Here is a 22690-nt window from a genome sequence, read left to right as displayed (position 1 = left end):
TGGTGAGTCTCTGCTAACAGCAGACCCGGTGGCACCGGCAGTGATGATGACACCAGCGGGAGGTGGATGCCAGGACATGGTCTCCACAGGGTTTGGCCGTCTGGAGGCTGTGACCTTCAAAACCCATCTCTTTCTGTACTATTAATTGGTGCCTCCTCTCCGGCTGCGCACGGGGATACGGGCACACACGCTCCCCCGGGAGCTCCCGTGCCACGAGCTCCTGTGTCACGCCAGGGCTGAGGGGCTGTGGGACAAACTGCCAACAAATCACCCTCGTTATGTGGAGTTTTCCTACAGCTGCTCGAGGGGGGATCCGCGGCCATTAAGCCGTGGCCGTGCCACGCGTGTGGCGCTGGGGAAATGGCACCGGGGACCAGCTGATGGGGGGATGCAGAGAGAAGCTCCCCCAGCATGGTGAAAACCAGGGGGTACCCGTGTGTTCACACACTGCGTGCTCTCCTGCGGCGTTTTACAGTGAAGTTACAGTATTTAACGAGCAGGAATTGCCTCCTAACCATCTGCCTTGATAATCAGCCATTACTACTTTTTTTGCTACTTTACAGATGGGGAAACTAAGGGAATGGTGTAAAGAAAATCCAGCTACTGGCACACGGGGCCCTTCTGATCCACTCATTGCAGGAGTAAAAACGCTGAAAATAAACATTGGATCTGAAGAGCGAACCTGTATCCTGGACACAGAGCCCATCACTGGTCACTGCCAACCCCGCTGAAAAGGCTGCCTGGATGGAGCAACCTCAGGAAGACGCGGGTTCAAGTGGTGGCTCAGATAACCTACGGTGGGAAGAGCACGTCCGTGCCAGACCTGCACCAGCATACGTGGCAGGGGACAAGTTGCTCAAAATCCCAATCCTTACACCCAGAAAAGCTTCTCTCCTGCAACTTTGCTGCCTGACATGAAAGCCCCTCCCTAAAGTCTGCCAGAACTGCAATAAGCAATTTTTCCCTTTGCTCGCTCCGGTTACACTTAAGGATGCAAATGCTAACGCCCTGTCCCCTGCGGACAGGACAGGGCTGCGAGCAGCCGGGCGGGCTGGAGCAGCTGGGCTTGAGCGGGGGACAGAGGTGACATTTTCCTTGCTCCCACATGAGGCTGGGGACAGCCTCTGTGAGCCGCTGATGGATTGGGCTGTCTTCATAATAGACTCGCCAGAAAGCATACGTCTGCACATACATAAATCATCAGCGGACTCCTACAGCCCCTCAGCTGACAGATGTACACGGGTGTTGGGGATAGCAGGGCAGTCATGCTCCTCCTCTCCACTTCAGGCATCTTCTGTAGTGAAATCGGTGCGTGCCCCAGTGGGGGTCAGGATCTGCTCTGCAGGTCCACGGGGCAGTGCATCTGCGGGGACATCGGTGCTGGGGACGGAGTGGTCACAGGGGAGCGTCAGACCCGGGCGTGCACAAGTGTGGTGCCAGGGCACCGCGCGGTGCACCCGGTGCTTGAGGGCAGAAGTGACTTGGGGAAGGATCAAGCTTGTGTCCGTGGGACAGTCCAGGACAGGGTTTATTTGCAAGAGGGCAAGTATGTGGGAAAAGAGTAGTGAGTGCTTGGGTCTGGGGGTTAACGGTGCCCCGGGGGGTTAACGGTGCACCATGAGAACGCATGGGGTGCATTTGCAAGGACGCCGGGGGAGCACTTGATGGTTGGTAGAAGAGTTCGCAGCAGGACGTTCGCATCGGTGAACTCCACGCGTGCGCACGGGGCCGCAAGGCTGCGCTGCGCCACATGGATTGGGACTCCAGCCCCTTTCCACTCCTCCAAACCCTCCCCAACGCCCCCCAGCCCCATCGTGCGGCAGGACGTGGGCCCCTACCTTATCACAAAGCTGTGCGCATCGATCTCGGGGCCGCAGCCGCTGCTGAGCAGGACCCCCGAGTTGCCCACGATGGCGCAGGTGGGGAACTGCTTGCCCTTGAGGGGCGAGGTGCGGGGCAGCAGCTCGTACAGGTTCTGCGAGACGTTCATGGTGCTGTCCCTGTCAAAGACGTAGTGGATGATGTCCCCCGGCTTCAACGTCCCCTTCAGCACCGAAATGTCCTTCTCTGCATCCAGGAACTTCAGGATCTGTTTCCTGAGGACAGGGAAGAAACCAGCCCCATCAGGTGAGGTACAGAGATAATTTGGGTCTTACATAAGATGACCTCTCGCCTCCCGCCTGCCCTCGCTCCGTGGCCAGTCCCAGCCGACTGATGCTCTCCAGGAACAGCTTTCAAACAGGTACCTCCATCTTAACACCTGCTCCTTCTCCACTCATCCCTTCCCGGGGCAGGCTAGCACGGCCAGCCCACCGTTAGTGGGGGGTCCCTGCATTTACCCCTGGGAGAGGGTCTCCTTCCCCACTCCACGACCCACCGCCAGCGCACACTAATTTCACTTGGCCTGGAAAATGGGGGCTCAAGTGCTCCTTGTTTCGTCGTTGCAAGGCCAGCTGGTTCAGCCGGGAATTCATTTCCAAGCGATCGCTTACAGATATGAAGCCTAGCTCAGCAGGAGATAAGCCTTTTATTTCTTCCTCGACTTCTTTAGATGATATACAGAGGCAATTTGCCAGCTTGCACTGGAGAGGACCAAATCTGTCTCTTGTCCTATAGGTAATTACCAGTACCTGATCTTCAAAGAGAGTGTCTGGTTGTGTCTCCATTTGGATGAGGCTGGTTTAATGTTGTGCTTAATGCTTTCATTACTTCTGTCAACAACAGCTGGAGATGAAGAATCATTTATTACTACTTCAGCTCTAGAGAAAAGAAAGACAGGGAGAGGGAGAGAGACAGGATCCGTTAGCATCCCAATGGCACTTCTAATCACTGTCTTCGGCTCTGGCTGTGGAATTCAAACTTCCTCAGAAAAGCAAAATTGTAGTTATTAGCTAAACAAGAACTGAAGCCCTGCTACACTCAAGCAGACAGACACAAATCCTTAAATACCTGCTCACTTACACAAACACAGACTTACGGCCGGGCACAGCTCTACAGAAAACACAGTCTTACACATCTAGCTGTCGAAATGCATGCGCACAAAAACACAAGCAGGCTCTGCAAAGACAGGCTGGCAGATGCACGCTCACAGACAAGACACCCCAGAGCCCCGGGGAGCCCCCAAAATTCACCGAGACATTTCCTACGTGGGCAGCCAAGGTTGCCGACCTGCTGCCTCGTGGTCGCACGTGAGCACCCCGAAGCGGAGCCAGCTCAGCTCCTGCAGCGGGTTAAAATCCTCGTCAGAGAAGTGCAACCTTCACTTCACCCAAAGGTGAAATTAATTTAGCTGAGCTGCTGGGCGCTGCTTGTGAGATCGGGCTACGAGCATCCCGTACTGAACAGGGGGAGGCTGGCTCGCTGGTAACTTTTTCCCTTATTAGAAGAGAGCATGAGGATTTCAGCATCCATATCGCCTGCTCCAGATCCAGAAGTGAGCAGGGGGACGGGCAACAGCCAGATGCTGTGGCTTGCAGATGATCACTGGGAGATCCCAGCTATTAATCCCTGCTCTAAGAAGCAAATCAGCCCCAGCACTCCAGTGCCATTTACATCAAATGGCATGAATTAAGGGAGCCTCTGAATATTTGATTCCAGCCAGCCGCCCTCCAAAGAGAATACCCAAGCATCTCATCAAGAAGCTGTGCATGTGTCTGCAGCCCCGAAAAAAACCTTCACACTTCAGAGCGCTCTGAAAAATACACAAGCCAAAGCACTCGCTGTCAGCTAAAGGGAATCTCCCTCTCCAGTGCAAAGGGCTTTTTCCAGCTGGGAAATGGCTTGTAAATAAATACATTTATAAAAAGCGTGTAAACTCCAAGGGGGGAGAAGAGTGAGAGACGGGGCAGAGCTGGCAGCCCAAGCTCATGGACAACATCCAGCTCCCAGGAGCACATCTCCGGCCCAGGGAAGGAGCTCCCGAGGACACACCGTGGCTCACACTATGTAATGTTTCAGAAAGGCAAGGAAATGTGTTTATAAATGCTGGCTGCCAGCGTCCTTGTGTGTGTTTGTACAGTTCCTCTCCAGAGGCTGCCAGTCAAGGCTGTTGGATTTGTTTGCATCTTGCATTTTGCCGTATCACCTCGTGTCTTGCAAAGCTTACTTACAAGGTGTCAAAAATCATAAAGGGAATAGGGTAAAGAAATCTTGGGAGTAACTACAATTTTTTTGGTTTTGTCCATTTGCCGCGTTTTGATCATTTGTGATGACATCGTCACAGAATGACATCACCCTTCCTTTCTCGCGTGGTGTCACCAAGCTTTGCAACTGTGTCACTTGGTAATGCTGGGCTGACATGAAATTATTGTAAAAATAACACAGAGAGATGCTGAATGAAGCTGCGATGCCACGAAATGACTCTGCAATGGAGATGTTACTGAAGTGCATTAGGATAAAACCAAATGAAGTTCTGATGTCAAAGACAGCGATCGCTCTTCTAATAGCACATAGTAAAACTACGAAAATGGCAACTCTATCACTGACTTATTTTCACAATAAGTAACTCTCTCTTTCTCATTCTCTCAATCACCGCAACTTGCAGATCCTTGGTTATTTGCAAATGATTATTGCACTGAGCTGGGGGAAGGAGGGGGAGAAACGATTAAGAAAATGCAAAGCAGAAGTGAAAAGAAACAGATACATTTGCTAAATAAGAACAGCACTATCCAGCAAAGAGGAGAAGCAGATTAATAGCTGCCTTACAGCAAAAACAAATGAACACAAAATCTAATTTACAAACCTATTAGATTTGCTATGTAAGCTGTTCACAGCTGATCTGATTGTACCTCTGCCTCCAGAACTCCTGCAAGACAAAGGAAATGCATTATTTATAAACCCAGCTCCTCTTTGCCAAGCATTGTTCAACAGTCAAGAGATCCTGCTCGGAAGGGCTCTGAATGGAGGCACTGCTGCACCGTTCGCACCCCACCCCATCCAGAAGGGAGATGTCCTGATGCCTGTGAAGGGCTTTTCACATTCATCCTCATTGCTGCCCTACTGCGACTGAAAAATCATTCCGCCAGAAAAGCTCCTAACCAACCCAATTAATAATACCTGCATGATCTAACCAGCCATCAAAGACATCTGGTCTCCGTCATCAAAGCAGCATGCAGCCTACAGGTTGCATTAAATACATCTCTACTTTTTTTTATGAGTCAGGTGTTAGCAGTGCATAGAGGAGGTCTCCTCCATCTCCAGGTTGCCAAGGGACTTCCCCTGTCCTTCTCAGGTGGGGACTGAGCTGAATGATCTGGACAGGATTCCCACCACTGTCTTCATCTTGGGCTTTCAGTTGAGACCACCCAACATCTCTATTTTGTCCAGACCGAGCCACCAGCCTCCTGGGTGACATGTGGAGACCTCATCCTCACAGTGTGCCTTCTCCCGGCTCCCAGTGATCCAGGCCAGATCTGGGGCCCTGTTCCAGCCCCCTCTGATCCCATGAGTGCCCTGAAGCCCTTGTCCCCACCTTTGGCGTAACCTGGCTGAAGCTATGAGGCCAATTCAGCACAGTCACTTGTATGCTGGAGCTGAGACCTCAGTGACAGCCTTGTCACTCCCATGGCCTGACACCACTGCATAAGGACGGGTGCCAGACCTGCCTGAGCAAGACCTGTGGGAACGGAGAGCCAAAGTTTCTAGCATCAGGTGCTAGACTGATGCTATAATGAAGAATAGGTGGGACCAAGCCCCTTCAGAAACCAACGCCACTCATACAACCTGTCCATCCTCAGTTAAAAATAAATATATACAAGCATTGGTCTGCATCTAGTTGGCTGTAGAGCCCCTTCTTGCTTCAGCTTGCTATTTTCAAAGGGCTCACAAAGAACCAGTTGCCCACTTTGTGATGCTCGGTGGGAGCTGGGCTCCTACTCAGACACTGGCTGCCATGTGCTCATTGCTCTTATTGTTTCCATTGCACACATATCCAAATGAACACGCTCATAAAGAGAACCAGATTCTCCTCCAGCAGAAATATTGTCACCTGGAAATATACACCTTAATGAAAATATCTCTCAGGAGCACATATTTCTACCAGTCCTGAAAAAATCCCAAATGCATTAGACATAAATGAAAAAGAAATAGAGTGCATGAACGTTTGGTGTCATCGAGAAAGATTTTCAGACTTGCACGATGTGATGTAAATCCCTTTGTTAGGCTGAGCACAGCCCTCAGCACCGCGTGACATCAAATCCTTGGAAATGCCGTGATGGTTGTCCCTTTCCTCCCTCCTGCTGGAGACCATCTACGGCCAAGTCAGCGCGATTCTTGCTCCGACACTCTCCTCTTTCCTTTGACAAACCTGAGAGTCAGCAAGCTGTTTCATTTTTTGGTGCATCAAGGGAACAGCAGGTCTAGTTTATTCCTAGAGCCTACTGCCATTTAACAAGCCTTCGCTTTAATGGGGTTCACTGCGGGGTGTGGGAGCAGACTGGATTAGCGTGCAAACCATGCATCCTTTCAGAGACATCTCCTCTGAAGGAGCCTTCCAAATGGGATTCGCACTCCTTCACACTTGCTGTGAGACAGATAGGGACTGGATTAAGGGCTTAGAAAAAGAAATGCTGCTCCCTGAATAAGTGCTGGGTCACAATCTCTGCAAAAAGAAAAGAAAAAAAAAAAAATCCCAGAAATTAGGAAGTGAAGAAGACCTGTTAGCTCCCACCTCATCCACGTTTTGCATCTACAGCAGGGCTGATCTGAAGCGTCACAACATATTATTCAAACGCATTTATCCAATCTAGCTTTACATGCCCCCAGTGACAGGTCTGTGCATGTCTCCTCCTGAAATTAAGGCAGGCATCGGGGCTGGAGATGCTGGATGTGAGGAAGACAAGTTGAGAGCACATCTCCCAGCTCGCTGTGTGCAGAGGTGGTGGGGAAGGAGATCGGCTGCCCGGATCCCCCGCTGAGCAGCCCCTCAAGGGTTGTTTCAGGGGTTACTCTTTCCCCTGCACACACTGTGAAAAGCAAAACTTTTCAAAATATTGTAATGCAAACAGAGCACAAAGTGTTCTGCTGTCATATATGAGCATGGAGGGGGTGGCTCACTGGTGGAGGAGCGTGCAGGGCTCTGCTAGCCATCTTCCCATGACTTGCTCCGCAGCACTGGGCTTTGCTGGCCACAACCACCGCTGCAGGGCAGCGTCGGGCCCAGCAGCATCCAGGCTGCTCTTGGTGGACAACTAGGATGCTGGCAGAGGCACTGCTCCCTGTACCAGGCTTGGTTTCTCTCTCCAAGCCACGGAGATTGCCTGAAGCTAGGACATGACGCTTGGCTGAAGGTCTCAGCTGGTTTAGTGAATCCTAAAATGCTCCTGCGGCTTCAAAACCATTGGCCTTTTGGCCCTTTGTGTCCCACATTGCAACTTCTGGATACCTTCCCTACAGTCTCCCTTTGTGCGGTCAAAGACAACGTACGCTGAGAATACGATACCATGGGGTGCATTGCCCTGTCCATCCATCCTGCTCAGCTCAGCCCAGCGGTGGGTACCAGCCAGGCAAACCAGCTGCTCACAACGCCCGTAGTTTAGCCAAGTGTGGTATTTTCCAAGGTCTGCCATACTTCATAACCAACACAGGCAAGCCAATACCACTGTACTGCTTCACCTCCCCCACCTGGGAAGAGGAACACATTAAGAAATGGAAGGCACTAATTAAGTGGCACATGTTTAAAAAAGAAAAAAAGTCAGTCCATTTTATTATACCTTGCTGACCTGGAGTTTCAAATCTCATAGCTTCAAAAGGCAAAGACCAACCTCGATTAAAATTGCACAGATAGGCATTGATTTTGAAAAGCTTTCTAGTGCTACACTGTGTTTAGATGGAATTGCCTTATTAATCTAGTTGTTATCAGTTTGATTGTATAGCCAGCTCCACAAAGTACCGACCTGCTTCCTAATCCTATTATTTACAAAACGCTCTTCTTTTGACTTCTGTTGGGATGTTTTCCAGTGATAAGTCACATCTATATGTGCTAATGCCATATTACTGGCTTATGTCATCCTTTCTCACTTTTGCTTTGAGATTTTCAAACTGAATTTCCACTATCTAAGATATTATATAGGTCAAAACATTCTGTGCTCACATGTAAAGTGACACTGATTCATATATCAGAGGATAAGAAGGAAAAATTGTCTTATGGTGCAGGTCCAAATTTTCTTGGATGAATAATTTCTGACAAATCAGGTATGCGAAGACTTTTCTATTCACCTACTATGAACGGGCTGTTTAGGGTTTTTGCTTCCCTTTTCATCGTTTCCCACTTCTGAAATTATTCTCTTAATTGTTGCTAGGTACGGCTCGGTCTTGCTTCGAGCAATTTTGATATGTGAAATCAAAGCTGCTTTGACTGAACAAGTAGGTCACACAGCCTCTTTGGGCGAGCGGATCTCTAAGAGCAGGCTTTACGCATCCATATTCTCAGGCTTACAAATTCAAAAATGTGTTTTCCATGGATATTTTACAATGCCCATCTCCAGTTCCTGCTTCCTCCCAGCCTCTGCGGCAGAGAATACACTTGGGAAGCAGGTACAAGAAGCATGAGCTAGCCAGAAATCTCAGCCGTACCCAATCACCCATTTAGCCACATTTGTGGAGCCCATTCCTGGTGGAACAAAACCTCTGCTTCTTCCTGACCTTGGGCAACCCCAGTGCTCCCCTTCTCCCTCCTCCACATAAAAGAGAGATAATAACATCTCTGTAACGCCTTGGGGGATTGTTAAACAGAATTTATTCACCTGAATTCCTCAGAAAGAGAGTTCGGAGTGCCATAATTTTTAGCTGAGGAGTTCAAATGATTAACACCTACTAATTAAGTTTTCACAACCTGCTTTTGTGTCAGGTGCATTTTATGATCCTTGTTTTATGGCTGGGACAGTAGGGGTGAAGTGGCTTGGCCCACAGCACCGAAAATGACAGTCCCACAGGCCAGGCCAGGAGCAGGCATTATGGGCTTTCAGCAGACCTGTCCTCTCGAAAATGCTGCTCTTCAGTTGCTGAGAGGGAGTACGGCTCTTGCTGGGCGAGAGGGTAGGACACATCACTCAGAGGACCATGGGAATCGATCTGAAAAGGTCTCACTGGCCTGAAAAGCACATGTAGCCGTTGGTCTCCTGAAATGGCTGCAGGCTGTACCCATAAGGTAGCCCATATCTATTTAAAAAAAAAAAAAAAAAATCGCCAACTTTATTTACTTCATTTTTTAAGGGTTGCACTGATGTTGTCCTCAAGACCAGAAGTGCTGGTCTTGTGGACAGTGCTTTTCTATCTGAAGAGCACACAAGTGTGATGCCGGGCTCGGTCAGGGACCACCCTCCCAAAATCCCTACCTTCCCAACGCACGGGCTGTCCCGGAGGCAGCTGGGTGGGGAGGGGACACAGAACAGGCTGCTCACAGACCCTCTGCAGGATGCTGCTTCGTGGCCAGATGGACCCAGTCACCGTAACTACGAGTTTTGGGGAAAGGGAGACGCTGCCCAGCCACTGAAAATGAAATACAAACACATAGATCGCCCCCCCCTCCTCCCAGACGTGCTCGACTTGCTCCTGCTGACGCTCACAGTGATTTATAATCCCGTGTGCCTTCACGGGCATAAGCCAGACCTTGCAACGTCAGGGACTAGCTGGCACCTGCGTGCCCTCCTTAGAGATGAGCTTGGATGCACCGAGTGCCCTATTAAGTGAGTGAATTAATTTTGCTGACTAAAAGCAGTGCAGTCATTAAGCTGAGCCATGTGCTCCCCGAGTCCTCAAGGAAGGGGCAGGATTTGCTGGGGCCAGCGCTGTGAAATGTGGATCAGGATACAGGTTTCAACCCTCTCTCCTCTTCCCTGAAATTCAGGGATTGTGGCGAGACCGGCAGAGCAGCGAACGTGACGCCAGGGCTTTGGGGGAAAATTGCCGCATTTCCAAGTTGTCTATGAAAGGGTAATAATTGGCTTCCAAGTGCCAACCTGTCCAGCCTGTCCCACAGGGTGGAGAAGCAAAGGTGTCCCAGGAGCCCAAACTGAGCAGGAACCGAGCCCAGAGGCTGGAAACTGGGATTACCCAGGGACCGTAGCCTGACTCTCCATCTGTACATCAGAGTCTTGCTGAAAAGATGGGAGAAGGTCACGTTCATCAGCAAGTCCCCCTGTGGGCTTCTCACTAGATGCTCAAGTGGTTTCTGTGGTCAAAGCCCACCCCTATCCATAAAATGCTCTGCTATCACAGAACAGAGAAAATACGGAGAGGAAAGGCTTTTCACTGCTGGTTACCCACACACGTAAACCAACTTGCAAATTAGAAAAAAAAAGCCAAAGCCAGGCGAGAAGTGATGGGATCTGAGATGCATTTTTGACCCTGGAGATCAGGTTCTTGAATACAACATTGAGCACCCTCACTGTATGCTGGTTTTCCTCATCCAGAAACGCAGCTCTCGCAGGCTCGTTTCTCGTCTCGCCTTCCTGCATCACATTTCATAACACAGCAGGAGGGGCCAGGACATCTGACACTTGCAGGTCATTCCCCATGACATTTCACCAGTCACTTTTGAGGCTTTCATCCCGGCGTGTGGAGGAGATCGCGATTAAGAGAAGCGGTGACTGTTGGGTAGCTCTGCGTACCCACACTCTCCTGGCGAGCAAGGTTCCTTCTGTAGGGATTAATTTGGAAGACTTTTCTAAAGCGTTTGTCTGCTAGGATGAAAGATCCTGCAATACGTCTTGATGAGATGTTTGAAATTGCACTTCGATGTGTTTAAAATCTCACTTGTTCATATTGTCACAGCTTGGCAGCCTGAGTGTCAAAAACTTCCTAAATATCAGGTGCTATTTTTACTGCTCCAAGTTTCATTCTTTCTATCGAGTCATATGACCACATTTGGGAGAGTGTGCCCATATCATGGCTTTCAGGAAAATCACCTTGCCTTGCTGGGGTCCCGCTGTGGCTCTGGTATACGAGTTGCGGGAGCAGTGCTTGTGCAGCCTGGCTGGCAGCGTAGCATCTTCCAGCAAGCCAAGGAGATGCGGTGTAAAAGCACCAGCTGATGGCCTTGCTGTTGCTCACGGTACCTGCGATTACCCACCACGGGAAACACAGATCTGTCAGTCTCATGCAAACCAGCCTTGCTAATTTGGTCGCTTCCTCCCATGCCCCAATCCCACCTCCATCATGTCACAGAATCACAGAATCATATAGGTTGGAAAAGACCTTTAAAATCATCGAGTCCAACCATAAACCTAACACTACCAAGTCCACCACTACACCATGTCCCTAAGCACCTCATCCACACGTCTTTTAAATACCTCCAGGGATGGCGACTCAACCACTTCCCTGGGCAGCCTGTTCCAATGCTTGACAACCCTTTCAGGGAAGTAAAATTTCCTAATATCCAGTCTAAACCTCCCCTGGCACAACTTGAGGCCATTTCCTCTCCTCCTATCACTTGTGACCCGGGAGAAGAAACCGACCCCACCTCCCTACAACCTCCTTTCAGGCAGTTGTAGAGAGCAATAAGGTCTCCCCTCAGCCTCCTTTTCTCCAGGCTAAACAACCCCAGGTCCCTCAGCCACTCCCCATCAGCCTTCTGCTCCAGACCCTTCACCAGCTTCGTTGCCCTTCTCTGGACACGCTCCAGCCCCTCCATGTCTCTCTTGTAGTGAGGGGCCCAAAACTGAACACAGGATTCGAGGTGCGGCCTCACCAGTGCCGAGTACAGGGGCACGATCACTTCCCTAAAGTGATGGGTGACAGGGGCACGATCCCGTCGCCCATCCTGCGGGCTCCTTCCTGGGACCACAACAAAATGGGAAGGCCAGAGGCGCTCAGCGTCCCTACCCGTCAGGCAGTTACTCCGTATCAGCTCCCCCATAAATGAGAGCAGGGTTTGGCCCTGAGATTTCTGCCTGGCTGCAAATCACTGTGTGTAATCATTGCAAGCGTACGCTGAGGATGCAGGAATCGAGACACGTGAGTTTGCAAAACAGAGACACCTATTGCTTAATAGGGAATAAGCCAATTAGGCTGAAACGCTTATGTGACAAAACTGGTGAAGAATCAGCAGGAATGGCACAACTCCGACGACTAAAGGACATGAGGGAACGGGAGGGATGCCCGTGGCAGCCTGCCACCAGGACGATCCCTGGGGATCGCTCTGCGCTGGGGTAACGGGGGTACCACAACCAAATCCCTGTCTCTGCCTTGAGCCACCTGCTCTGAAAGACCCGTAAGAGGCAGGAGGATGCTTGGAGCAGCCCGATGGTTACTGCTGCCCCTGAGGGAGCCACAGTCCAGGACTTTCAGGCTCTGCCCCAAGCCAGCAAGCTCTTTCTCTGAGCCAGAAAAGTCTCTCTCGCACCTGTAGAGTGCCAGGTCTTACATCCGCACGCATTCACCATAACATCAGCGTGGCCTGACTCGATCGCCCCGTGATGCCCTTGTTTTATCACTGCTCTAAAGACAAAATACTCACGCGCTTGCAGGGCTCAAATGTCACACACTTCACTTCTCCCATCCTGTGTACTGGCAGGACCTTATTCCTTCCTTCATCTCAGGTCTTCCATTAGAAGTTTATTCCTGGCATCGGTTCAGTTTCTTGGCTGTGTGAATGAAACAGCCAGCAAAGAACAAGGCATTGAAGCAGGCAAAAAGGATGCAGTGAGGGGCCTGGGATTGGGGGGGGTGCGTGTGTGTATTTAGCTTTCCCCTTCGGGAAGGGAGAAGGAAAAAACCCCAAGAGCCCAGCGAAGACCTAGAAAGGAGCTGAGACAAAAGCCTCACTGCTTAAAAACCATGTCTACACTATACATTTTTCCTGAGCTAATTTTTTCAGCCAACAGAGCAGAGCTATCAGGGAGCGCAAACAGCAGAGCATCAGTCTTGCAGCAGATCCTGTCACCCTCAGCATTCGCGTCCCAAAAGGCAGAAATCCCAGTGGCTCCTGCAGCATTTGGGATGCCACGTACCTTGGGAAATGGGAGCGGTGCAATATGAAAAGATATCATGTCTGAAGGGCTGTGGGTCCTCGGGCTCATCCTCCCACACCCGTCTCTTGCCTGTTTTTCCCACTGCTCTGCTCAGCCCCTTGGAATACTTGAGGTCTCATGTGGTTTCTTCTTCCGCTGTTGATGTGGATGCTGAGGACCTCTCCTGGGCAGTGACATCCTCCTGGGGTGGTTCTTCTGTATGAGCATCCTCAAAATAACATCGTGTGCCTACACGAAGAGGGTTGGGAGCTCCTGGATGAGAGCTGCGCCCCGCAACCAGCAACCATCTGAGCTATTTGCCCACCATCACAGGCACTCACCAGCAATGGAGCTGTCCCGGGACGTTTGCAGGGACTTAGTCCCCAGATGACAATGTCCAGATGCCAGATACTGAAAAGCCAATAGTGGTTTCAGAGCTCGGCCTCGTCTCTCCTCCCCTGGCTCAAAAAGCTACACCATGGAAATTCAGGCGGCAGTAAGAAGGAGAAGTTTAATTACCAACTGAGCAGCTGCTGGTTGACAGTCGAGTGTGCTTCTGGGTGTCTGAAAAGGTGCTGGAGACGCCTTATGACGATGCTTAACCTTCGCAGGGAAAACACGTCCCCTGTTGTAGCCGCTGATAACCCTTTCAGCGAGCTGAACTATATTCCTGAGGATGCCGGTAAAGCCTGGGCTGGGAGGTGATGGGTCGCGGTGGAAGAACCATCCTTCCATTCGGAGCTGCCAGATGCACGGGTGATACCTGGAGCCCACTGCGATGCTGTTTGACTGAGGGAAGCCTTGAGAGAGCACTTCAAAACTGCGTCGTGACTCTGACAATATGTGCTTTTGAAAGCAGCCCTGCCCATGGAGAGCACTGGACGGGGAGGGACGGTGTGCTCAGCACGCAGATGGCCAGCCTGGGGTTTTTTTTTGTTTTGTGTTTGTTTGTGATATTCCCAGTGCATTTCTGTATGCAATAACGTGGACTTTATTTGCAGTAGCAATAAGAAAGAGTCCAGCGCTTAAATTTGGAAAGAGCTGACCCGGTGCACGAGCAGCCAGCTCAATGAATCAAACGCTGTGCAAACAAGGAACCTCAGAAGGGTCAATAGCGGGGCCAGCAGAGTTAGCAGGATCAGGGCAATGAAGCCGCTGTCTGCCTGGCAAAGGGGAGCGTCCCTAAAGCCGACGGCATTTCTGCCTTGTAGTGTCACCCCCAAGAGTGACGATCATCCCTGGACTGGTGCAGGGACTCCTCCTAACAGGGTTACCTGATGGCAGGACACGGCATTTGTGCTGTGGCATCGCTCCCTGCTTCAGGAGGACCGTTTTGGTCCCATCGCGCACACACCGAGCACTTTTACAATGTGCTGCCCTCCCAGCTCATCTTTCTTCCTGCTCCCAGTCTGCCCTCTCACCCCACACCATCACCGCTACCCCGGCAGGTTTTGGCAGCACCATGCCCATCTCCCTGGACCGGCCCTTTCGCTTCCCCATCGGAGCCAGCGCTGCTGCTGTTGATGAGGATGCATCTCCCAAGGCCACCACCACCATCAAGGCTCCTGCTCAGCCAAGACAAGGAGTTGTTTAGATTTACAGTGGTGTCCTGGTTTTGGCTGGGATAGAATTAATTTTCTTCCTAGTAGCTGGTATAGTGCTGTGTTTTGGATTTAGTATGAGAATAACGTTGATACCACACTGATGGTTTAGCTGTTGCTAAGCAGTGCTTACACTGGTCAAGGACTTTTCAGCTTCCCATGCTCTGCCAGGTGCACAAGGAGCTGGGAGGGGGCACAGCCAGGACAGCTGACCCCAGCTGGCCAAAGGGCTATTCCATACCATATGATGTCATGTTCGGTATAGAAACTGGGGGGGAGTTGGCCAGGGGGGAGCGATCGCTGCACAGGGACGGGCTGGCATCGGTCAGCGGGTGGTGAGCGGTTGTATCGCTTGTTTTTTTTTTTACCTGGGTTTTGTTCCTCTCTTGCCCTCTTGTTGTTTCCCTTCTCATTACAATTTTTATTATTATTATTATGATGTTCCAATTATTAAACTGTTCTTATCTCAACCCACAAGTTTTCTTACTTTTGCTCTTCCGATTCTCTCCCCCATCCCACCGGGGGGGAGGGTGAGCAAGCAGCTGTGTGGTACTTAATTGCCGACTGGGGCTAAACCACAACAATTGGGAACACAAAGGAAAAGGAGCTGTAAAGATACTTCTTTTTTTTTTTCTTTTTCTTTTTTCTGTTGCATTGCAAGGCGCAGAGCTGCTGACACCAGCTCTGCCATGGTGTGTGCTGAAGGACGCCTGAAACTCTGCTCCCACAGTGAATTTACTGTGTCAGGGAACTCCCTTATTTCCAGAGGCAACTGAGGATGGAAACCAGAGAAACAGCAAAATAATTATTGTCTAATATTGTAGTTTGGGCTTATTTCTTGCTGCTGAGGATGACCCAGGCCTAGGGAAAACAAATGATGGAGGCAATTAGAGGAAGCCTCTCTTTGGAACAACTGGGTTTTATAGCAACTGTGCCTGTAGATGTGTTTAAGTAGCGCTGGTCTCAGGAAAGAAAAAACAAAATACCTGTAGCCTGAAAGCCCAAGGAAAGATAAGGGAGCTCCTGTTAAACGCTTTCCTGGAAGATCAAAAGCACATCTGGCATGCAAGTAGGCACCAATGAACAGATGCCCAAGCAGAATAACCACGGCTGCTGCAGAGAACACAAGAAAAAAACCTGACCCCTTTATCCATGTCTGGGAGAGGCCAGGAGGACTCACGGCGGCAGCAGGATCTGCTGTGTCACTGCTGGCCGTGCTCCCAGGGCTTCGCTCTCTGCCCACGAGTACGGCGGTCGCACAGAGGAGCGGGCACCGTACTGCTGGCGGCTGAATCAGCCTCACCCTTAGCTGCTCAACAAGCCTTCGCTAAATGAACCAACGTTTGCAACTCCTTGTTCTCTGCGGGGAGAAAAGGCTTTCCTTTGCTTTCCAGACTGGAATAGTGCATTTGCGGTGTTAGAGATGGGAAACAAAAAGCCCGCCTGGGCAAAAGGGAAACCTGGAGCATTTCTTGGAGCGGCTTTGCTCTCTTCATTGCTCTGGGGGTGGGACTGGCCATGGCTTTGGCAACTCTACACCCAAGAAGTGCTGGCTGATGAAGTGCATCCTCCTACCACAGCTACTGCCCTCCTCACTGGCAAGCTCAGAAATTCCCTCCTTGGGGGTCTCCTTGGGGGTCCAAGCTGCTGACAATCAGGACTGGACTGAAGAGTTAACTTTTCACCAACTGTACTGGAAAGCCCTTAGATGGACTGGTTACGTTCACGGCGCTGGGTTTTCTTTTTGTTCCACTGGATTGCTCCGGGGTCTGCTAGTGCTTTCCATCCTGCTGCTCCCAGCCCTCCTGCCGGACACCTCTTCCCTGCAGGAACCACTGCTCCTGCCATCCCCTCAGAGCTCAAGGAAACGAGCTAGGGAGATTCACCTCCTTCAGCTTGCTCTAGGCAGGAGCACAGGGGTTTTGGATACGTCTTTGTGTCAGCCCCCCCTGCCCTTGCAGGGCAGCAGGAGATGAAGGAGTGCTTTACAAGAAGAAGGGGAGCTCTGCTGCCAACCTGAAATTGGCTGCTTGAGCTCAAGTTATTGTCAGAAGAGTTGCAATCAAAACCTACACTGAGTATTTTCTTACTCAAATCAGTGCTCCAACGTTGCTTTTATTTTCCAGCCCGATGCGTCATGGGGCTTTTGTTAGAACCTTGCCATACCCAACGAGTACAAAGGTCTCTCCATTGGCTCCATTTACATGAATAGTTACAGGGTGCCTGTGGGCTTCTGTCCTGCAGAGAGGTATTACTCTTTCAGACCAACCCGGATAATTGTTGGCTTGTGTGTACCCGCTGTGTGAGTGCACAAAAGTGTATGTTGGTAGAATATAGCACTTTTTTCAAGAAAACTTTCTGGTGGAGAGCAAGTCTTAGACTGACTCTGGGTCAGGCGCAGTGAATCACAGCCTAAAAGACCTAAGCAGGACATTTATACTCCATGGACCAACCTTGACAAGAAGCGTTACGACTACAGCACACTACAGACCACTCAGAGCAAGCGCATCAGCCACCATAAAGGACACAAAAATCTCTTTGTGGCATTCCTGAGCCTTTGAAAGGCAGGCGTTAGAAAAGGGCACATGAGGAAAAAGTGGCAATTTACTGACAAGCTTCCAGGCAGGCCAGCAATATTAGATACTCCAATTCATCACTTAAAAAAGAGCAGAATATAATTCCTTTTGTAATCAGGACGGAAAGGCATGTGGTCTGGACTAGCAGAGAAAAGATTGACTCGTATTAAGTCCAACCCATTACCAAGTGTCAAGTGCTCCCTAAGATGGCTCACACACTAATTTGAGAAGTCACCTGGTGGCAGCGGGTCACCAGCTCCCTCTACAGACAATCAGGACACAGCCGGACCCCTGCAGAACTGCTACAGCAGATGCATAATAACAAAGAGTCCCTTTAAACTGCCACCAAGGAGCAGAATTTTCCTCCTCGTCACTGGCAATAATTATTCCACTCGATGCCGAGTCCTTTGTCTTCCTCCGCAGTGAGAGGTCTGGCCAGCTCCCCTGTCCTGGGGTGGATGAAGAAATGGCCGCGATTGCATTAGTGTTCCCCAAGATAGACGTGAATGTGTCTTTTGTTTCCTTCCAGGGAAACAAAGAGCCGGAGCAGGAGTGATGGAGGGAAACATAGGCACCACCGGGCTGCAGGAAAAGTTCAGCAGCCCGGAACCAGGTGGTTGTTCGGAAACAAAGTGCCAAGACCGGTCGCAACGGCAATACTTCACCACGGCAGCACACGCTGGCGAGCGCGAGGAGCGAGCCAAAGCGAGTGGGACGAGCACGCCTGCCCGCCCGCTGACATCCTGCAGCACCGCCGAGCATGCAATTCAAGCGACGCGTGTATAGGTGATACATATATATACCGACAGAGATGTAGCAGGATGAAAACCCACGCACAGGGGTGGCTGCAGGGCGAGAGGAACAGACTAACGAGAGCGACACAGCGTCGGGAGCAAGAAACTGCTGAATTTTCATCCTTGCCCTGACATCTCTTTGTTTCAGTATCTCCCGTCTGCAGGAGGTGGTATAAGAATATCTGGAGGTGCAAGACGGGACTGATTAAGAAACAAACATCTTTCTCAGAAGCCCCTGGCAGGCAGAGCAGCTCCAGCTGCCCTCGGCTCCTACCTCCCTTCACCTGCGATGCTGGGAACTGTCCGGGGAAACAGCATGTTTTTTTTTTTTTTTGTCCTTTTGCCAGTAATATTACACTCTTTGTACCTAATGAACATTTTGTTCTTTGTTTCTGTGATTTCTCAGTATTTGTAGGTGAGAGAAATATGCTCCCCCCTGCCCCTACCCGTACGAGGCATGTTCTTCCAAAGACAATCCAAATCACAGGCAGGGGGCAGGGTATGTGTAAAAGTGGGCAAGCTGTTCGCTCCTCACAATAATTAGAGAGTGTTTCGATGCCAAGGAAAAAGAAGAAAAGAGTTGCACCTGCCTGCATTTCCCAGCCCCCCTCGGTGCCGTGAGCCTGCCAGGGGACACCTGGCCGGCTCTTCGCTTTCCTTAACCTTTGGGCTGCGCTGACCAAAGCGAAGGTGGTCTATGGGGGTGTGGAGGAGAATGCCGAGCCACACGATCCACCAGCCAAATATTCCTGCCCTGGGGAAGAGCTGCACAAATATCCGGGACCTCCCAAACCTCTCATGGAGAGGAGCTGTTCCCTCCCGGACACACAGAGAGCTCCTGGAAAACTTTGGAAGGGTCTCTTTTTCTATACTGTTGTGCACTTTCGCTGTCTCACAGTCCCCTTTACCTACAGGACCTGTTTGCAAAAGATGCTGCTATCACGTGGCCCTCAAAGTTGAAAACCCTTTATCACGCCCTGAACTGCTGCAGATCAGGCACTCAGCTTTTCCACATCTCCCCAGCAACATACTTGCGCCAGGTCTGAGCATCGTGTTGACCGTCCCTGCTACCACAGCAGCACACGGGGATGAAGCGCTCTTTGCACCAGGCTCCTGTGCTAAGAGCTTAGGGTGTAGGATGAACAGTGTTTGGCCCCTTGCTGTGTTTGGGATGAAGGAGCTCATCAAACCTGAACCCCTTCAGAGATGCAATGGGGGAAAGAAGTGGGTGGGAGAGAGCAAAGCAAGAGAAAGGGTCAGTTTGCCTTACTTCATGATTACCTCTTAATATAGCAGGGTCCCACCTTTGCTCTGTGCATCCCTGTAGCGGAAGCACGGCTGATGTGGGAACTTATCTATGAAAAAACAGTCTGGGACTAACGCATATCAGAGGGCACGGGACTGCAGGACCCATCCTTTGCTCCCTGGGGTGTAGGGTGCTCCTCTCCTTTGCTAGTTACCTTGTGCACTATTATTTCTGAAATGCTGTATGAAACAAGCTGCTTGCTGTTTCTACAGAACTCGTCTGACCCTGTTGCTGTCTCTGCCGCTCCACTGCTTGGCAGTACTTCCTTGGAGGAACTACAGCAACAAACTCAGATGCCAGGGCTTGGAGATAAGCAGCCAGCAAACATCCAATTTCCATACAATGTACAGAAAAAAGAGGCGAGAAAAAACCACCTCAAAACACTGGGAATCCCTAATGAACCAGGGTGAAAAACAGCACAAGTAAGTAACAAAGCAGAATAGATTTTCAATAAGGGCACAGCAAGTTCTAGCAGGCAGATCTAGCAGATAGATGAGGAGAGAGAAGAAAGAGCAGAAGCCGGAAAAGAAGATGGGAGGAAAGCAAGGGAATCGGAGCAGCCCGTCTGATGGGGAGGATGCTTCAGAAGCTTTTCATTTCCTTTGTTATCATATAGATAGTGCCAGCTCATTGTAGAGCAACAATTCATCTAGCCTGGTAACCTACAGTCCGGTGCTGGATGTTTCTGGACAAGGCTACTGACCTTTAAGCACTTCTTGCCCGTGGCACCCAATATAACATAACAATGAAACAATGACAAACATCACTGCATTTCATTTATAATTTCAGCCCCAAGTGCCAGGTATTTGTTTTGATGTAACACAGAGGGCAATGCTGCCTGGTCCCAAACAGAAAGACCTTGTGCCGTTTGGGCACTGCGAGTGCACCCCACATTACTAGAATTATTTGATTTGTTTTCCGACACTGCTGTAGTGAGTTCCTCAAGTTAATGCAAAGCCTCCTCTCCGCATTTGTTTCTCTCATCCCCTAAGTTTCCAAGCAGCCCTCAGAGATTGGGTTTATGGGGTGGGCAGGGTGTTGCTCCTCTCCTCAGACTTAGGGACTGCTTTAGCCCCTGCCGTGCAGGGCACCTGCAGGTAAGCACCCACCCGGGAGGTGACCGGGAAGGGCTGATCATGAAGCCCCTGCCACAGCCCGTGGGGACAGACGAGTGACTTGAGCTCTCCCACCCTGCTCCACCACCCCCACGCAGCTGGTCCCTCCTCAGTCTCTCCCACCCTGTGGACTGGTCCTTGCTCCAGCACCCTGCAGATCGGTCCCTTATCCATCGCCCCCGCGGGCTGGAGCCCTCTCTGGGCTCCAGCCCAGACCCATCCGGACCAGCACCGGCACCCAAGCCCCTTGGGCTGCAACTTGCCCCACCATCCCCGGCCAGCAAACTGCCTGCACCAATATCCCGCGTAGGGACCTGCTCCATCAGTCCATCAACACTGAGCACTGCCCGCGCCCAAGCCCCGCTCTCCAGACCACTGTCTGCTCCAACATCTTTCATCAGACTGGTACCCGCTCCAGCATCCCTACCCACACCTGTACCTGCTCCAGCATCCCTACCCGGACCGCTACCTCAGCGTCTCTACCGGGCGCGGTACCAGCTCCCGCACCCCTGCCCGGACCGGCGTGGCTGCCCCCGGCCCCGCTGCGCCCCGTCCCGCCCGGGGCTGCCGCCGGCTCCGCGGCGCTGCGCGGGAGCGGGCCGAGCTCCCTTCCCACTTCGGCGCGGCAAGAAACCGGGAGAGCCGGAGACAAAGAAACTGTCCGGGCGCCCCCCCCCCCCCGCCGCCGCCGCCGCCGCCGCCGCCGCCGCCGCCGCCACCTCCTCCTCCAGCACCCCTATCCTCCGCGCCCCGCCGCGCCCCGCCGCGCCGGGAAGGGGGCATTTACCCGCTCTCCTCCTCGATCTCGGAGATATCGGCGAAGATGAGGAAACAGACAAGCAGCGTGAGCAACGCCAGCGTCCAGCCCCGGCACGGCAGCGGCATGGCTCCCGGACTGGGCTGGCCTGGGCTGGGCTGGGCTGGCCTGGGCTGGGCTGGCCTGGGCCGCTCCGCGCCGCTCCGCGGGGTGCGGAGCGCGGCGCCGCGTCCCGGCTCGGCGCCGCCGCCGCCGCCCGGCGGGGCCGCTCCGCCCCTCGGCGCCCGCGGAGCGCCCGTCCCGCCCCGCCCGGCGCGGGGAGGGGAAGGGAGCGGAGCGGAGCGGAGCGGAGCGGAGGGGAGGGGAGGGGGCGCACGGGGCGGGCTCTGCCCCCACCGCCCCCCGCCGCCAAAGTTTGCGGCGCGTCCCCGCGGCGTCCCGGGAGCGGCGGGGAGGGGCCGCCCCTCGGCCCGGGGGTGGGGGAGCCGCCGCCTCCCCGGCCCGGCGGGTGTCCCCTGCGAGCGGGCTTCGGTTCGGTTGTCGCTTGCCCTGCGCGGCCGTGGCGCGTCCCCTCCCGTGGGCGCAGCGGCGCGGGGTGACAGGGTCAGTCCTGGCGGGGGGGTACGCGCGGGCGGGCGGCTTCTCCCCGAAAGGACAAAAACTGTAATGAAATAAGACAAAGGTGACTCCCGTTTGCGATGGCGGTGATTGTCCCTTTTCCTCTCTCGCAAGGGGCGTGCAATGAAGCAGGTCTTTTGGAATGAAAAGCACTCTGTAAGCAAAGATGACGAATAACTAATCACACCTACCTCTATTACTATTAATACCCATTTTGGTAACAGTAATTCTTTACGTTACCATAAATACTGACCGTCATAACCACACCAGTCCTACCATGACTCCCTAAATCTCGCTGGGGTTGGAACAGGCAGAATTGGTTAAGCAGAAACCGCACAAGGGGCTCCGCTTCTGAGGCACTTGGATGCGTCTCTGCCACGCTCGCAGCCCCTGCAAGCGACGTCCTGCAGGCTACAGGCGTACCCTTAGGTTTTGTTATGGAGAGAAAAGGCTGCAGTTTCTATCCAGAAAGGGAGATGAAAACCTATGAAAGATGGGAAGACGGAAAAAGGGACTGGCTGGACCAAAGAACGGCCAAAAAAAGACCAAGAGGTCCTTTCCCTACATCCCTGTTATCTGTTAGTCCAGCGACAGCCCCAAAGAGGAGAGGCTGGCCGGGCTGGGGGTTAGGCAAGGCCAGCCTGGCAGAGCGTCTCCAAATCCAAGCATAATCCTTTCGGACCAGAAAGTTGCTGAAAATCAGAATATCTGGTGATATATGCACCGCCGAGCTGGAGAGGGACGCAGTGGATTTATAATGCAGCAGATAGAAGAAGCACAGATGTGTTGAGAGAGAGAGAGATACTAATTGCTTACATATTTAAAACAGCATCTTTAGTCTGAATGGGAGGCACCATTAAGCAAAACAGAGCTATTAACTGGGGCCACTTGGAAAGCTGCCATTTTCCCTTCTGTGCACGGCTTTTTGCATCAATACAAAAGTACGTTGCTCAGGGCGTGATACGCTGTCAATGTT

At 51.9% G+C, this 22690-nt stretch overlaps 1 protein-coding gene across 1 annotated transcript in view; it reads right to left on the bottom strand.

The window, feature by feature from the left end:
- ST8SIA2 (ST8 alpha-N-acetyl-neuraminide alpha-2,8-sialyltransferase 2) overlaps positions 1-21316 on the bottom strand; it is a 33307-nt gene extending 11991 nt beyond the window's left edge. Inside the window, exons 1-4 of the mRNA XM_075504211.1 lie at positions 21127-21316; positions 4742-4804; positions 2631-2759; positions 1839-2096 (exon numbers count right to left, since the gene is read on the bottom strand). Of these exons, the coding sequence (XP_075360326.1) occupies positions 1839-2096; positions 2631-2759; positions 4742-4804; positions 21127-21224 (548 nt within the window). The 5' untranslated portion in view covers positions 21225-21316. The remainder of the gene's footprint in view (positions 1-1838; positions 2097-2630; positions 2760-4741; positions 4805-21126) is intronic.
- Between the last annotated feature and the right edge of the window lie 1374 nt (positions 21317-22690).

This window comes from Mycteria americana, chromosome 6 (genome assembly GCF_035582795.1).
Source record: "Mycteria americana isolate JAX WOST 10 ecotype Jacksonville Zoo and Gardens chromosome 6, USCA_MyAme_1.0, whole genome shotgun sequence".
Taxonomy (NCBI): domain Eukaryota; kingdom Metazoa; phylum Chordata; class Aves; order Ciconiiformes; family Ciconiidae; genus Mycteria; species Mycteria americana.
This window is presented reverse-complemented; position numbering and strand designations above follow the sequence as displayed.